Source organism: Heptranchias perlo, chromosome 41 (genome assembly GCF_035084215.1).
Source record: "Heptranchias perlo isolate sHepPer1 chromosome 41, sHepPer1.hap1, whole genome shotgun sequence".
Classification (NCBI taxonomy): domain Eukaryota; kingdom Metazoa; phylum Chordata; class Chondrichthyes; order Hexanchiformes; family Hexanchidae; genus Heptranchias; species Heptranchias perlo.
The window spans coordinates 5458186-5475973 of NC_090365.1; the positions used below are offsets into that span (position 1 = coordinate 5458186).

General features: G+C 40.9%; 1 protein-coding gene across 2 annotated transcripts in view; it reads right to left on the reverse strand.

The window, feature by feature from the left end:
* sae1 (SUMO1 activating enzyme subunit 1) overlaps positions 1 to 17788 on the reverse strand; it is a 92025-nt gene that overhangs the window by 65209 nt on the left and 9028 nt on the right. For both annotated transcript variants that reach the window (XM_067974985.1, XM_067974986.1), the window contains exons 4-5: positions 6436 to 6578; positions 5752 to 5851 (exon numbers count right to left, since the gene is read on the reverse strand). In XM_067974985.1, coding sequence (XP_067831086.1) covers positions 5752 to 5851; positions 6436 to 6578 — 243 coding nt within the window. The remainder of the gene's footprint in view (positions 1 to 5751; positions 5852 to 6435; positions 6579 to 17788) is intronic.

Consider the following 17788-nt stretch of genomic DNA (forward strand, 5'->3'; position numbering starts at 1 on the left):
AGGTTTGAAAGGACAACATTTATTACTCATCTTTTCTCAGTTTTTAAAAAATTCATTCTCGGGATGCGGGCATCACTGGTAAGGCCGGCATTTATTTCTCACCTCTGGTTGCCCTGAGAAGGTAGTGAGCCCCCTTCTTAAATTGCTGCAGTCCATGTCGTGAATTTGCTCCAACAATGCTGTTAAGTGGTCTGGTACGACTGAGTGGTTTATTAGGCCACTTCAGAGGGCAGTTATGAGTCCACCATGTTTGTGTGGGACTAGAGTCACATATAGGCCAGACTGGGTGAGGGCAGCAGGTTTCCTTTCCTAAAGGGCATTAATGAACCAGATGGGTTTTTATGACCGTCCGATAGCTTCATGGTCATTTTTTTTGACTGATACCATCTTTTTATATCCAGATTTTTAAAAAATTGAATTCAAATTCTCAAACTGCCGTGGCAAGATTTGAACTCGTTCTCTGGATTATAAGTCCTGGCCTCTGGATTACTAGTTCAGTAAAATAACGACTAGTTCAAGTGGACCTAGCACGAAAATGTGATTCTGCCACTATTACATTTCACTGACATACTAGTGCTAACACTGCACTGGTTCAGACAATGTTAAAATACTGAAATTCAGCTCCCTCTGGTTTGCCCAGTGGGTAGCTGTGCCACACAGACTAGGAACATCCCAGGTCTGATTCACAATCTGTGTTATCTTTGTTGAGCTCAGCCAGGGCAGTATGGGGGATCCATGACTGGTTTCGATGCACCTTCGTTGAGGAGAAATTGTGGTGGAGGGTAAGAAACAGCCAGATTTCAGGCTTCAGATTCTGCAGGTGAGCACAGGATCAGGCTCAACTGTGATGCTCCCTGTGGTCAAATACCCACTTTTATTTTGATCGCTCAAGCAAGGCCCACCGTTTTTCCCACAGGTGGAAGCATGGAATGCAATTCACAAAACGTGGCAGAAAAGTTCTGGAACTCCATGTAATACAAACAAATTTGACTTATTCAGTCACTGTAAACCAGTAGGCCCCTTTTGTATGTTACAGCAGGGTCACTGGTGTTCCATTTTTATGGGGAAAAAAAATTGGACAGAACTACAGAAAGCTATTCCGAAAACACCAGCAGAATTTCTGGAATCCCGTGCAATCAAAGCAGAATTTGACTTAATTCGGTCACCGATTGCCCTGGTGACCTTGGAACTGTAACCTGCAAGGAGTCTAATGCCTTCAGGAAAGGTGGTGTAGAGCGTGTTATTTTTTTAAAAAATAGTTTGTTGAGGAGTCATTCCAGGGTGCTGAACTGAAGATATTAGTTTAGACAGGGCATGGCATCATCAAGCCTTGAAGTTAAGTAGAGTTGCAGGTCAAGACCAGATAGGTCAACTATTGATTAAATCATTGAATGGATTTTGAGATTCAGCTATGCTTTTTTAAAAACAAAGTGAATTCACATAGGTTTAAAGAGAAAGGCTACAAACTGCAGGGATTGGAAAATGTGTGGAGAAGCTGGTTGAACCAGTTTGTGGTGTGTCACAACTCTCAATCTATTCCAAACTGATTCAATGAGAGTCAGTTGTCTAATCACAGGCCCATCAACCAAGATGCGTTTAATTTATTGCAAGAGCAGTAGGAGATGTTCTCTTTAAACCCACACCCCAAAGTGGAGGATTTATTGACGGGGATTCACCAATGGCGGAAAAAAAGGAAAGGTTGGAGACATTTCTCTTATGCAAAGGGTTGATAGGCCATGGAAGGACCCATCAGCAATAGTGGTGGGAGCAGAATCCATAATAGCTTTCAATAGGCAAGACGATAAATACTTGAAAAAAAATGAAAGGCTATCAGGACTAAGTGGGCAGCCTTTTCATAGAGCTGATGGGCTGAACGATTCAATAATTCTTAAAGACAAGATGCTGCTTTGATAATGGAGAAACTTTGTCTACAGAGGAACTAGGCACCAGCGAGAGAAGGACTCATAAAGCAGGGACACCAAATCACCAACATCAGCCTCCTTTTCACCAACCCCCAAGAGAAAAATTCTTGCTTTCACACTGTGCCCTACTAAGCATTAAATGACTGACTACGTTGACACAAAGAGGGTAATAAGCTAGCTCCATCATTCAAATTTATGATTTACAGGTTGGCATTCAACTGCTTATCCACAGCAGCTACTGGGCAACTTTGCAGCACCATCTCTGTGCGAAGCTATGATGTGATGTTATATAAGTGCAATAAAGCTCACGCACACTTTATAAAAGTTCAATTTTCTCCAGACAAAGTTAAATACTAAAATACTGAATTCAGAAATGGAAGCCTCATGGGGATTGGTAACAACATGTCATGACGTAGTTGCGCGACATGATGCTCACTGTTGCGGGAGCATTAAAAAACAAAAAATCAATTAACATTTATTGCAATCTTGGGGAGGAGTTCCAGTGAAACAGCATACGGCTCTAAAGATTGCGCACACAATTATACATTGCAAAAGATGTGAAATTTTAAGAATCCTGATACTTGTTTTACAAAACTTGGGAATTCTTACTGCTTGAAAGATCTATGCATCCATAACTTGGACAGCAATTGCAACAAAATCTGCCTTCAGCTGGTTTTAATCATGAGAAGGGATGGGAGTGTGATCAGCACTGGAATAGTAGGGGAATTCCAGAGTGCATTCAGAATTCCCTGACAAAAGATGACAAGTCCCCTAGATCCTATCAATCTCACACAGCACACAAAGAGATGGGATTTTCCCCAAGTGCTGGTTATTGTTGAATGCCATTTCACACCAGTGACCGCCTTTATAATGCCAAGAAGTCTGCTGTCCGGTACTTATCCTATCAGCCTTAATTAACAGCAATTACTTTAAGAGAATATTGCCTTTTCATCTGAGAGCTGTACCCTCCCTGACAACATGAAGTTTTGAATAAAGTTTTTCAACAAAAGGCACTTTTATACTTCACTGATTCCACTGGTTTCTCCACAGGTTTTGCGTAATCAAGCGCAAGTCAAATACGAAAGTTCTAGAGCTCAAGATTCGTCGCTCAGTGGACCCTCTAAAAATGTGTGCCTCCAACAGCTAGAGAGTTCTAGCAGTTTTACATTTGCCTTATAGTTGGCTACTTGGAGACCCTGGCACACTATGAAAATGCCTGGAGTCTGCAGTCATCTTTTAATCCACATTTACTTAAAAACACCCAAGCCAAAGAGGCAAAAATCAGAAACCTCACCACAGCCGTCACAGAGGGAGTATCCCTATCAAGCTCTTTATACTGTGGAAGTGCCTCCGATTGCCAAATGTAAACGCAGCCTCCAGCCAACAATTTAGCCGAGCTCTGTTTTCATTTTGTTGGTGAGGAGAGGGTAGCCTACAGTCAGAAAAAAAGTCACAAATGGCAACTTTTGAGCAACTGCATCTATAGAGATCAGCAGCAACACTGACTGGACCTTCAGACAACCAATTAAGTTTAACACAATCGCTCTTTATCTCTGCTGCTCACACTCTCAATCCTGCCAGTCAAATACAAATCTAATCACCATGCATTGTGAGGATACAGTAAGTACTTATAATAAGGAATTAAAAATTTTCAACTTATAAGGGTCATGTTCAGGAGAACACTACCTATAATAATTGAATTTTAAAAAGCCAGCTTCTGCAGGCTAACAGACAGGATTTTAAAGCAAAGCTGCCCTCTGTTGGTCTGGCTCAACTCCAAACCTTAATTCTCTTTAATGGAATGTGCTTCTGAAACAATTGTGCTGTGCTTGTGTTTTTCTGGAATCCTAATGCAGGACAAACAGCAGAGATTCTGGTCATCTTTACACCTTGAAAGATACGGCACTATTGTTATAATCAAACAAGGGTTGAGAAATTTATGGACTGCAGTGCACTGTGATGATCTTGATCAGTAACAAAGCTACACGGTCCTCTTATGTATGTATGCATGCATGTAACGAGTGGCTCTTGATAGAAACTAGCATGATAATTTGCTATAACTTTTAATGTACATTTGACAAAAATATTTCAATGATGTTTACTGGGTACAATATATTCTATATACTTAACAGTGTAAATTTAAGAGATACCACAGAGATTGGGCCAAAATTCTTTGCAAATTTCAGTGATCATGTTCCTTCATTATAATGATGCCAGCGAGACAAAAGGGACTATTACCTTGAACACAGCATAGCAGCTATTTCTCAGTATGAATCTATACACAGGAGCCACTTTTAAGTTAAATCAGTGAAAATTGACTGCAGCATCCAAAACTAAAACAAACTGTATGCACTGCGTGATCCTGTTTCAACAGTACCAAAACATACCAACGATGGAGTTTATTAAAAAGATATGCAAAAAAAAATTACTCCATGAACAGAAAAATAGCACATTGATGGATTGAACAGATTTGGGAAACAAACAATAAAAAGCAAAAAAGGAAACAGTGGTACAGGTTTGGCACTTTAACGAAAAAGGAAAGGACTTGCATTTATATAGCTGTTTTAACTGAAAATTCAATGATCCCCAGGGCATACAAATCCATAAGCATTGCACTTTGGTCAGAATGTTTCATGACAGGGTCTTGAGATATTCAGTTGAGTAAACTTCACCTTTCTGGTGAATACTTTATGCTATTAAAGTTGACAGTAAGCAGGTGCGTATATTTGTGTGTCTGGGAGGGGGGAGGGGGAGGAGAAGAGCACTTTAAATGTGTAATGTTTCCTGCATTTAGGAAAATACATCACAAACTCCTCCCTTGCAGGAGATAATGTAATTCTCTCCCACCAATACCTACCATTTCAGTTCTCAAAACTTAGCAGGGAGCCAGTCAGCTTAAACTAGCGACAGATCTTGTCACAGCAAGTTGCCTCATCGGAAGTAATGCGCATCAGCAGCCTTTCCTGTCCTGGATGCTGATCGAGAGATCAGCAAGTTGGAAAACGGCAGCATTAGCCAAGTACTACTGCGTGCAGCATGTGCAACAAGGTACTAACAGATAAAAGGGTGATATAGTACCTTGTTGCACATGCTGCACGCAGATAAAAGGGTGATGAGAAATGCTTATTAATTGACTCAAGCACCTCCATGAACTAAACCCACTTTCAAAGATTTAACAAAGATTTCAAATTGCCTTGCAGATATTAGGGGAAAATTAGACAGTGGGAATACTGGGTTCTATTTCACCCAAATGTTAGAAGAGAGTAGCATTTTTTTAAAAAAAACAAATTTATGTATTCTAGCTGATTGGTTTTGCTCATGGCAAGAAAGAGGATGCACTGTTTCAGAAGGAGAGGAGCACAAGGCCAGGCACAATATGGTATTCTGACACTAAAGTGCAGCTGTGTGCAACCTTGTACAGGTGCACGGTCTAACTGCTGTGTTGTCTTGAGATTAACTGCTCTTCAGTTGATCCTGAAGTCAACTAGAGGTCAGGAGAAACCAGAGCAAATGACTGATTTTCTCTTTTTTTAAAAAGTCTGACTCCGGAGGTAAATTAAAAAGGTACTTCTGTCATTGAGAAAGTTTCCCTGTAGATTGGAAATTATTGTTTAAGTATACTTTTTTTTAAAAAAAGTGCAGCACAGAAATGTTTACATGATACCAGGAGTGATGGATGCATCTCTAAACTTCGACTTGGATCAATATATTAAAACAGAAGCATCATTCCTTCCAAATCTGGTTAATAATCAAATGCCCCCTCCTACCCTTGTCTCCACGAGCCAAAATTGCAGCATTGCTTTAATAACAGACCTAATGATTTACATACCTTTTTGACCATGGTGGTTTCATTTGGATCAATCTTCACTTTTTTAGCTTTAGGCCCATCTTCCTCACCTGGTCCAACTTTTACCACCTTTTGCTTCTCTCTGAAGAAAATTAAAATGGGAGATTAAAATTGGCTGCAGGTTACATTTTCAGTGCTCTACTGCAATAACATATTTACATCTTCGATAAGACAGTCATCGCTTCATTGTACAAAACCAATTTGATATTGCCCAGTGAATAGCGGTTTGTCTCCTACTTGTCACGCAGTTCTCTTGTGACTTGATGAAAACTATTACAAAAGCAAAGTTTGACTGAAACTCATCCAGGGGGGGCTCCAGTGTAAGAGTATGAATAGAAGCTATTGCTGGACATACTCTGGCTATGAACGGATAGGTAAGAGTGGAATCAAGTGAGGGCAATGAAACTGAGCTGGACGATGGAGGAGAGGCTTTGGAGGAAGATGATGTGGTCGGCCAAGTCAAAGGCTGCAGAGAGGACAAGGAGGAAGCTGAGGGATGATGCACAACAGTTACAGGGGATGTCATTGTGAATTTAGTTACAAATAGTATTTTCAATAGGAATGAGGGGGAAATAGTTTACCAGTACTCTTTGTAGCCAAAGAAAATCAGTTCAGATTACGTTGAGATGCATTTGTGGAAAAAGCAATTTAATTATTTAAACTTACTCCACAAACTCGTGCTCTCCCAAATCCGCAAACATATAACCATGGTAACCGAAGACATCACCAGCAAAAAATTTTATGTTATGTGTTCGGCAGAACTGATCAATTCGGACCATTACATCACGTGGGCAGCAAGTCAGGCAGACCTGAAAGAGTGAATACAATATAATTACTAATGGACAGCACCCTAAATATATTAGTCCATACTGATAAGTCATTGAACAGTTTAGTCCATACTGATGAGTCATTGAACAGTTTAGTGCCTACAATATAAAATTAGAATTTGGTGGGGAGGGGTGAAAGCGCAAACGATAACAAAATATAAAAAATGGCAGATTATATCAAGAAAAGATCCTATATAAATGGCTGCCATGCAATAGCGCGTGGACAAAAATCATGATATAGAGTCCAAGAACACGCAGTCCCTGAGCTGAGCTTCCGACTCCATATCCTCCCACGTCACAAGGAAGCCCAAACTTCTTAGAAACATTACATCTTTCAGCCCTCACAGCATTAATTTAGGATCCAAAGAGTGAATATTTTAGTTTCCAAATTCAAAAAGGAAATGCTAGTAATATCAAATAAAAACAGATAATGTTGGAAATACGCAGGTCAGTCAGTATCCGTTTCGAGAAAAGACAGGTTACGGCATTTCAGCTCTGTATCCTTCATCGGGATTCTGATGAGATCATCCTTAGAACCTCTCTTTTCTCTTTACAAGTGCTAACTGACTTGCTGCATATTTCCAACATTTTGCAAACTGGTACTTTTGGCCTACACTGGATCTTTTCCTGCCCTGTTTCCTCACCCACCCATGCTCAGCATTTTGACTCAATACCTTACTACTTTCTTCTCTCTTCTCCAGTTTTCCCTTGCAACAAACTGGATGCTTTAACAAAGTAAGTGGCAGGAGAGCAGGCACTTTCCTTCCTGGCTCTTATACCACATCACACGTACTCACACATCTTACAATTGAGGCAACTGCTCAAAACAAAGGCCACTCTCAAGTATCCTACTTTCTATGATGTACTGAGCTCACTCAAGACAAAATGATGGGGAATGTACCCAGCAACATACACTTCAACATTTGGCAACACATTCAGTATCAAGTGAACACATTTTTAGACTTTAAAAATATACATCAGGAATGCATGTTTTATATGGTCACGGGCTTCTGAATGTAGTTGCAAAACTAATAACATTCGCAACTGCAAGCAATCTGATTTAGTTGGATCTTTTCTATCTGAAGGATTACAAAATTCACTAATTTTGGGGAGGGGGGGGAGGGAAGGAAAAAAAGAGATGGGGCAGCTTTGGGAGGTACAGCACCTTGCACAAGGCATAGCTGGCTTGTTCATTGCTGTGGAGACCAGTTGAGTTTGAAACAGTATAACTGGGCACTTCAAAAAGGGATTTCAATATGTGAAGGACATGTGTTCTTACTCTTGTCCCAGGCAACCAACTCTTGACTTTTGTCAGGACGTACTGAATATAGCAAGCATCCCAGAGCCATATATCAACACCCGGATGACTAGCCAGCTTAAATTTAACAAGTTTCTTTGTCCAACATCTGTTCTAGTATAGGCTCCATTTATTTGAGAGACAGGGGGATTTCCAAACTGAACCTTGCAGGACCTTCAGAAACAAAGGAAGCGACACAGTGTGAAATATTGCTTTAGACCTCTAAGAATCTGTCAACCAGAAACATTGAAAGTCGTTCCTTGCAGGGCAGTGGGGGAAGGGAAGGAGACGGAAAACAGAGAACAGAAACTGTGCAAGGCTGCATCATATCTATGGCCACTGGTTTATCACAACCAATACAAACTCGGTTTTTATTACTTGGAATTCTGGGATATTTACCAGTGTTCTTGTGAATATATTTTCTGATTCCATCCACAACCCAGTGGCCTTCGTTGTAAAAATGAATATTATCTATCTCTCTCTTCGTCCTGATACAAATACAGCATAAATGTCATTATGTACAGCAATACTATGAAAATAAGCATAGAAGAATTTGGGGATTTTCCAAAGCATCCTTAATATTCTTGATATTTTGAACCCTTTTCAGTTAGTTGATGTTTTCCTGATCTTCATTCTGACTAATTTCATCATTTTCTTCTTTTCTATACTTCTTTCGACTTTTTTCTGCATTTCATCCAAAGTTTTTTTTCTATAGCTAGATTATGAATCTCAACAAGGAACTTTGAGAGACCGTTGAAAATAAGCAAATTTTAAATTTGTTAGACATTTGTGCACATCCTTAATTTTAGAATTCACAGAATTGTTATGTATTTGGTCTTTGACTGAATTCTGGGGGCAGGTTTTATTTTTAGTTCAAATAAGAGTACTGGGGGAAAAAAAACAGTATCTGAAAAAGCCTGCAACTTGCCCTGAGAGAAATGAGCACATTTTAGACTTCTGAGGAAACAGATGGAGCGCGCTGACAGAATCATAACATAGGAAACTATCCAACTTCTTAGGAACTCAGCAGTCAATGGATTAATCTGTGATTTGCGTTCTACTCCAAATTTCGCCACAGTGCAGATAAGGATCAGACCCGTCACATTTAGACTGCATTCACAGACAGCTGCATAAGATCCTTGTTAAACACAGTTGCCATAAAGCCTTGAACAAAATTTCTCATTATAATATTGGAAACTGATGGATTCCAAGCAAAACCTGGACTGACCAGGTGGGCAATCCCATTAATACCACATCTTTTTTGCCAGAATATTATTCTTGGGCAGGGTTTAACTTTTAAGATCTATGTTGAATTGACTGAGAATAACCTCCAGTGTTAAGAAGCTAAAGAGGTCACAGCTCCCAGGAGTCAGTAGTTTGAACATACAGCTCCAAAATGTTCAGTAGGTAGAGTAAAGAAAGAACTTGCAGTTATATAGCACCTTTAATGTCCTCAGCACATCCCAATGAATTACTTTTCAAATCATCATTGTTACCGGGAAATGGAGCATCATCAACTTTGACTTGACCGTATGGGCAGATTCTCAGAATTAGGTTTATATAGACAATAAGGTTTTCTTCCATATAATGGTCAGATAAGACCAAAGCAAACAAAAAGAGGCAGTAAAATCTCTGGAGTTATTTAAGAGGCAGTTAGATGCTGTGATTAGAGGTGGGGAGATATTGCAGTCTCCTATGAGACGACAATCCTACTCAGCCTTCCTTTGAGGTCCCCACCATCATAGATGCTAATGTCCAGCCAATTTGGTTCATTCCATGGTACATTAAAAAGTGGCTGAATACACCAGCAAAAGCTATGAGCCTTGATAACACCCTGGCAGTCGGTACTGAAGACCTTCATACCATAACAAGCTGCTCTCCGAGCCGAGCTATTCCAGAGCAGCAATGACAGTGGTATTTACCAAACAACGTGGAAAATTGTATGCCCTATCCACAGAAATGAGGACAATTATTGCCCTATCACCTTTCTCCTCGTCATCAGTAAAGCAGTGAAAGAAGTCATTAATAGTGCCACCAAACATCTACACACCAATAACCTGCTTGCCGATGCTCTGTTTGGGTTCTGCTAGAACCACTCAGCTCCAGGCATGGAGGCAAGAGCTGACTGCCAGAGAAGAGGTGAGTGTAGCTGCAGTTGACTCAGTATGGCACCAAGGAGTTATAGCAAAACCAAGGTTAATGGGGGTCAAAGGGAAAACCTTCCAGGAGCTGAAGTCATACCCGACACACAGGAAGATGGCCGTGGTTGTCGGAGGCCAACCATCGCAGCTCCAGACACTACTGGCAGAGTTCCTCAGGGCAGTAAACTTGGCCCAACCATCTACAGCTGCTTCATCAATAACCACCTTCTGTCACAGGTCAGGAGTGGGCTGTTCACTAAAGATTCTACAGTACAGCTCCATTCATAAATCCACTGATAATGAAGCACCCATACCAACCTACAACGGGTCCTGGACAACATCTGGGCTTGGAAAGGTAACAGTGACGCCACCCAAGTGCCAGCAATGGACAATCTCCAAACACCCCTCTCTGACCTTCGATGGCATCATCATCACCGTGTCCTTCACCATCAATATCTTGGGGTCACCAATGACCTGAAGCTTAACTAGATTAGCCATATCAAGTGGCAAAACAGCAGGACAGAGGCTGGGTACTCTGAAACAAGTAGCTTCCCTCCTGATATCTCTCTACCATCTAGTTCAAAATCAAGAGTATGATGGAATACTCACTCGCAAACAGAGCACTTCTCTTGATCCTCGCCCCGCCAATGAACTCAATAAAAAAAACCCTCCACCACCAGCGCGTTAATAACTTGCCAAGTTTACTGCGACAGCACATCCCAGCCCCGTAACCTCTACCATCGCGAAGGACAGCAGCAAAATCATGAGAACACCATCACCTTCAAGTCCCCCTTCAAGTCACATGCCATTCTGACTTGGACATCTATCACCGTTCTTTCATCGTGGCTGGTTAAAATCCTGGAATTCCCTATCCTACACCATTGTAGGAGCACCATCACAAAAACTGCAATGGTTCAAGGAGAAGACCCACCATCACCTTCAGGGCAATTAGGGACGGGGCAATAAATGCAGACCTGCCAGTGATACCCACATCCAGAGAACAAATAAAAAAAAGAGATCACTCTTCAGCAACCAGGAGTGGAACCGCTGGCTGTTTTTTCCCCTCCCTGACCTAGGGGCACAGAGCCCAATTGTCTCAGCTAAATCGCCCCAGTTGAGATTATCTAGCTCAACAGTTTGGGAGTTGCCGTGTTATTTTTAATCTGAATGAATGCACCAGCTCACCAGTGTAGACCTACTGGCATTATTTTTCTTCTTTGATCCACTGAAATCTTATCTGCGCTCTCCACAACCTGCGAGGTTATGGGATTGTGACCCTCTATTCACACCGAGACAATGCACTCAGACAGTTAATAATCCTGTCATTTAGTTGAGTATTTATGCCCAGCACCTCAGCTGTATTGTTCTTCGGCAAGATGCCTCCGTCTCAGAGTCCTTTCTCCTTTCCTCAAGCGAAAGCCCAGTGGATCTTTATTAAATGGATTTGAAAGTTCCTGTTATGAGTAAAGAAAACTTCCTGCCAGACAGAAAAATGTGGAAGCAGACAGTACGTTAAGCAGTGGAGTGCCACAATACAAGGACTAAAAACAGTAAATTCTTTGACTTATCCTTGAGAAAGCGATTCTATGACCTGTATCCATTCTTCATAGGCCCTGGCACCTGTTGACTTGAAGCTTGATGAGGTAAAACATTTCTTTGGGTGGGTGAGGGACACAGCACAAGTTTGCCACCTCAGGAATTATCATAGGATCTTTCTCTCTTTGCCCAAAACATTTAGTAGTAGTTTCACCTCTGGGTCAGAAGGTTGTGGGTTGAAGTCCCATAACAGGAGTTTGAGTGCAATCTAGTCTAAACACATCAGTAGACAGGTAGGGAGTATTTCAGGCATTCTGATCAACATTGGTCCCTCAACCAACACCACCAAAAACAGATTAGCCGGTCATTCATCTCATTGCTTGTTTATTAGCTCTTACGCAAAACGACTGCCACGTTTGCCTACATGAGTCACGTTACTTCAAAGTAATTCATTGTATGTGAAGCACTGAAATATGATAAGGTGCTATATAAATCAAAATCTTTCTTTCATTTTCTTTCTTGCTATATTCCTTTTAATCTTTTCTTGTATGTTTATTTCTCTTCATAATTATTCTACTGGGCTTATTTTCTTCTGTTTCATTTTATTTCTTTCTCTTGTGGTCTAATTATATCTGCATTTCCAACTCCATCCCATTCAGTGACCTGCAATCATTACACCTGCCCCATTACCCTCAGATCAAATGCCCCTTGTAGCTTAACAGGTGCATAATATTGCACTGCCTAACGTAGTACTGAGCTATACAGGCAAGGATAGTTCCAATTTCAAATGAGACAGCAATCAGCATAGCACAATTAATCTGAATATACCTGAGCTAAAGTGTTGGGGGGGGAGGGGGCATGGTTCCTGCTGCTAGAAATTGCAATAACTGTACAGACATTAGTCGAGAACAGAATTGTGCTCGGCTGTGACACCTCTACAGTCAATTAGCCCATCAACATTGACTTTTGGAAGGGCTTGCCTGATACCTCCCAATTCTAACCCCATTTGATGACTGTATTCATTTAGGAGGAAAGTAAATGGCTAGGGATTTATTCTGGTTTAAAAAAATGATAAAGGTTTTCAATCCGTGGCATTAAATCAGTGGAAATTTCAATTCTTGGGAGGAACTTGTTTACAAGACATTTAAACAAAAATCAGCATATCTAGCGATAAAAATTGGTTATACTATACAACAATAAAGTTGGAAAAAATTTCTTACAGAATTTGTAGACATGTAGTCTTAAATCTCATACACCCCGTGCTAGGCCTGAACCACTCAAGGATCACTTCCCGAACCTACTTACTAACCCCATATCTTCTCCTCTTCCTCCCCCCCCCCCCACCCCCACCACGCCCCTCCCCAAGCTAGTTCCTGAGCCAGTGCAACTTCACTCCGCTTTTTCCCAGTATTGTTAACTTCATAAAAGTCTAAATAAACAGGAAACTGCAAGCTGTCCTTTTTCAAAGCGTCTCCCGGACCACAGATAGCTGCCGCTGCCCTTTGTGGCCCCATCCTGTACACGTGCAAAACATACTCAATATTCAACTGATCCTTCAAAGTGTGAGCAGGCTGGCTCTGAAAGGACGCAGGAATCAGATTTCTTTAGCAGGGGACACTTTCCCCCTCAGAGTCTTACAGAAGCCACATTGATACTGATGCTCATTTAGCTTGGATTCTGGGAGACTGAAGCCACAAAACAAGTCCCAGCATTCAGATTAATAAATTTGACTCCCTTGTCCCCACGGCAGAATCGCAGACCGAGTTTTTCACGGGCCTATAATTCTCTTACTGCAAGAACGAAGCTGTGTTTAGCAGCATAACAGCACATGGATACCGGTATCCCGCAATCTGGACACTAAGGGAATCAAGGGATATGGGAATCGGGCGGGAAAGTGGGGTTGAGGTAAAAGATCAGCCATGATCTTACTGAATGGCGAAGCAGGCCTAAGGGGCCGTATGGCCTACTCCTGCATCTATTTCTTATGTTCTGATTTAAACAACTGGCAATTTAAAAGCGGACTACTTTAGTGCAAAACTAACAGAAACCGAAATTTCTACCTCGCCACTTGCCTTAAGTACTGAAGTATCATTAAAATGTAGCTTTTACTGTTAAATGAGAACCTGAAGGACTCTAAGCAGATTGTCTCACAATGCAGTTAGAGCAAAGAGATAGTCATGATACAATAATTGCACCTCTCAAAGGCAGATGTGAATGCCGTTAAGACTAATTACATAACTGTGGTGCTGCAGTATGTTTCAAAAAGCAACACAGAATACAGATCGTGTCCTAAGCCAGGGCTTCTATTTTACCTGTGGCTCTCAGATTTGTAGCTCCATATACCTTTGGCCTCAAATTCTAGGCTTGCCTGGCTGCAACATTGTAGATTAAGTTCTTTTCCTCACTCTCCAGTAACAGGCAGTGAGGAAACGTTACTAGAAGGCAGGGTTATCACAGCTTCCACGCTGCAAGTGAAAGGCCCCCTATTAAAATAGAACAATTAACCTTTTGGATTATTTTTCACTTTTCTTTTGGGGAAGTGACTTCAATCCCAGGAATCTCAGATATGTTACAGGTGTAACTCATTCCAATCAATGATTTATAAAAACTCCAGTGCATTTGGTTTTTACATTTGTAAATATAAAACTACAAAGTCCCAATTTGTGTACCTGAAGGTGACACCCATTGCACCTGTGATAAGCTCAGATAGACCATCCCATGTGATGAGAAGGGCCAGTGAAGACAAATACTCCTGCTGGGGTATAGTTCCACAGGCAGATACACTTATAGCTTCACTCAACTGGCTGTTCTTTATGCGCAAATCTGGAATGAGGCTGGCATGCTATTCAACCTCAGAGGGCATCACAGTCCAGCCTGATCCCAATGATCAGGAGCAGGAACCCCGACTGATTTTCCCTCCCCTAGCCCAGGAGTGCTGAGGTTAACTATAGTGCTCCCTATAGTGATTCAGGGCCAGAAAGGGGGAAAATCACTATGCCACTGTTTATAAAGAAAATATATTTCATAACTGGGAGCAATTACAAAACAGTATTCTCATCAAGATGATTAGATAATATCAAATCTCAAGAGTAAAGCTGTGTAGTTTTTAACAGTCAGCTGAAGCATAAGATTGCAGTCTTGTAATTGCACGAGGGTATTTAAAAAAAAAATAATACAACCTCAAGTCACGCAATTTTGTCGCAGGAACCAGCCATGCACTGTTGATTATAACACACCGGCTGACAAACAATGGCAAAACAGTAAACAGTTAGTCGTGTCATTGGTTATAACACGTGCAAGCTTAAGGCTGTGCAGCGTTTTACTAGCTTAGAGTGGCTTTGGATTCACGTTTTAATTATAACTTCTATTTATTTCCCGGAAATTCTAGTTTTAATTTAAATTCCTACTTAATTTTAGTTTAGATCAGGAATTGAATTCACGTTAAAAGCACTTCCTCCAAGTTAAGTGGCAGATGGATTTAGAATTTTTCATAAATGAAGGACCAGAGGTGCCAACAGACCTTTCCAAAATGCCATAGCCACAAAACCAGTATCACGAAAGTAAAAAAACAAACGCAAATAGGAACCATTTCACCGGGGCACCACCGGCCTTATAGATGGATAGCCAGGGCTCACAGGCCAGGACCAGTAGTTTTGAAATTCTGGGTTTAGGCCTATTGATCCATTAGTAAAACATGTGGCAACAGCTAGAGAGACTTAATGAATGTGGTGATGTAATTACATAATATTTAATCAGGAGCAGTTTAAGTTTCATTTTTAAAATTATAACTTCTACTGGTTGTTGCTGTTAAATTTGACAGTATTTTTCATTATGCAAGACACCTGTTACAAGGCAGTAATGTCTTTGGGTTGCAATGACATCACCTTGAGGTGTGCTACTGTCTTGTGATACATTGTGAAACATGCAGGATTCCAGATCTAATACCATTTTTGCAAACTCTGTACAACTGCCATCAATGCACTATGCCCGATATCGCCTCACAAGCTCAAAGTACAATGCCAACAAATAATCTTCCAGGTTCAATCAGGAGAACCCTAAACATTTACAGCACAAGAGGAAGCCATTCAGCCCATTGTGAATATGTCACCCGTTTGCTAAAGCAATCCACTGCCCTACTCTCTCCCATAGCTCTTCCTTATGTTTATCTATTCCCTTATAAGGGTGCAATGGTCTCTGCCTCAAACTAGTGAGGGAGCAGAACAAAATGGTTTCTGCCTTCCCTCCTTGGATTGATACCCAGCAGCAGACATCAAGGTGGTGACCCGAGACAGCAACAGAAAAATTAGTGCTGTTTGAAAGGCGCAAACACATACAAAAAATAAAACCAGCACTCAAACAGTTAACATTTTAAAAATCTTGCTAATGAAAATTTGACAGTCTCCGATCACTTCTGGGACAAGGTGGTTTGTTCCTTTGGCTGCACTGTTTACACAATGGCCGGAAATCTCAAAGAACACACAATGGGAAGACTGCCAACATTTTGGAACATGCAGCACTGCAAGGTGCAAAACAATGTACAGCACAAGTGTTTGCAAATCTTCAGCAGTAATTCAAAATTGAAATGAACTGAGGCACCTCGAAATAGTGGACAGAGAAATTCCATGAGCACACTAACTGTGCATTTGTACGCTAATATTCAGGCAGCTTCATTTCAAAGCCTTAGTGTTTACTAAAATTCATTAACTTGCAAAGTCCCTGTTACTGTGAAACTATGGTTGATGTCCAATTTTGGGTACGATTTTGGCATCTAGTCATTAAAAAAAATGAGAGGTGAGTTTCTTTGCTCAGTGTCAGGGAAGAGGAATGCTTTTCTACTTTTTGCAACCAGTATCAACGATAAGCATTTCCAGATCAGCACAGGACTGATTAGGTATAGGGTAAAGCTCTCTCTGCGCTGCTTAAAAAAATGTCTTCACCTGAAGTTGAAAGATTTCTTAATCCCCAACTATTCCAGTGTAATTTCTCCAATGCCCACACCAGTCATGGTTGTGCTTTTATTGAGAGACTGACAATTTGGAGATAGTTATTGTTAAAGATAGTGGGAATGTGCCTAAAGCACAGCACTAAGGAATGGGATAAAACAATGCCACATTGTTTACAGTGGGTCCTTACAGACAGCTGTTTGGGCTGGATTTGAATCAATGTTTAACCCACTGAATCCTCCATTACCATTGCACTTGAACTGAAATGTACTCTTTCCCCTAGACTGCACGATCTCAATCTCAGCCTGGCCACCAAGGGAAATGACGAATGGAGGTGAACATTTGCTTGCAAAAGAGACTCCAATACGAAGGTGCGTTTCTGCACACCCTAGTGTTCAGTCACAGAACAAGAATTTGAGAGCAGGACTCGGCAAAGAAAATACAGTAATACTTTTTGGGGACTTAGCACTCACCTGTTTACAATAGGGACTAGAGTTCAAAAGCCATTCCAAATGATGGGTTGAAAGTCGTTCTCTCCCAGCTGTAAGGTCTGCACCACACATATTTGGATGTTCCAAAACCTGGTTCTTAGTGAGCACATGTCCATACCACAAAACCAGCTCCAACCTGATACTACATTAGCTACTTCACTCAGAGTGAATCATATCATAATGAAGATTGTTCTGAGAAATGTCAACAAGACAATGGTGAAGTAATGAGGTTTATCTGGGTTTAGAGTTTCTAAACATGGTTGGGACACAGCAGAGGAAAGCTTTACTCTATCTGGCTGGAGCATATCTGACCTGGGAGTAGCTAACGCTGCCACAAGTTAATAGGAGTGCGCCATTCCCAGCACTGAATGCCAAACTGAATAATCTAACAAAATAATTATTCAATCCTTTTTCTTCAGATGCAGTGCAGACTGGTTCATGCACAAGAAAGATTAGAATTTAGAGGGAAGGGCAAAATATCTATGACTAATTTCTGATTCAGACAAAAACAAAACACAGGTTCAACTGAGTGATAAGAAAGTCATGCATTAATTAAGTCTGTCTACTTACATCACCAGTAATGCTTTCTAAGTCAGTGTTTTTGATAACACCTGTTTATCAATTTAAAAAGTCACTAGCCTCCAACATTGTGTATGTGGCTATATTATGACAAGCTGAAATGGGTCAAAATATATATAGCTTTATTTTCCCCCATTCTTTCAGACTTCAGAAACTTCTTTACTTCTAGCATTGCCAATTTCACAACCAAAATGTTAACATGTTT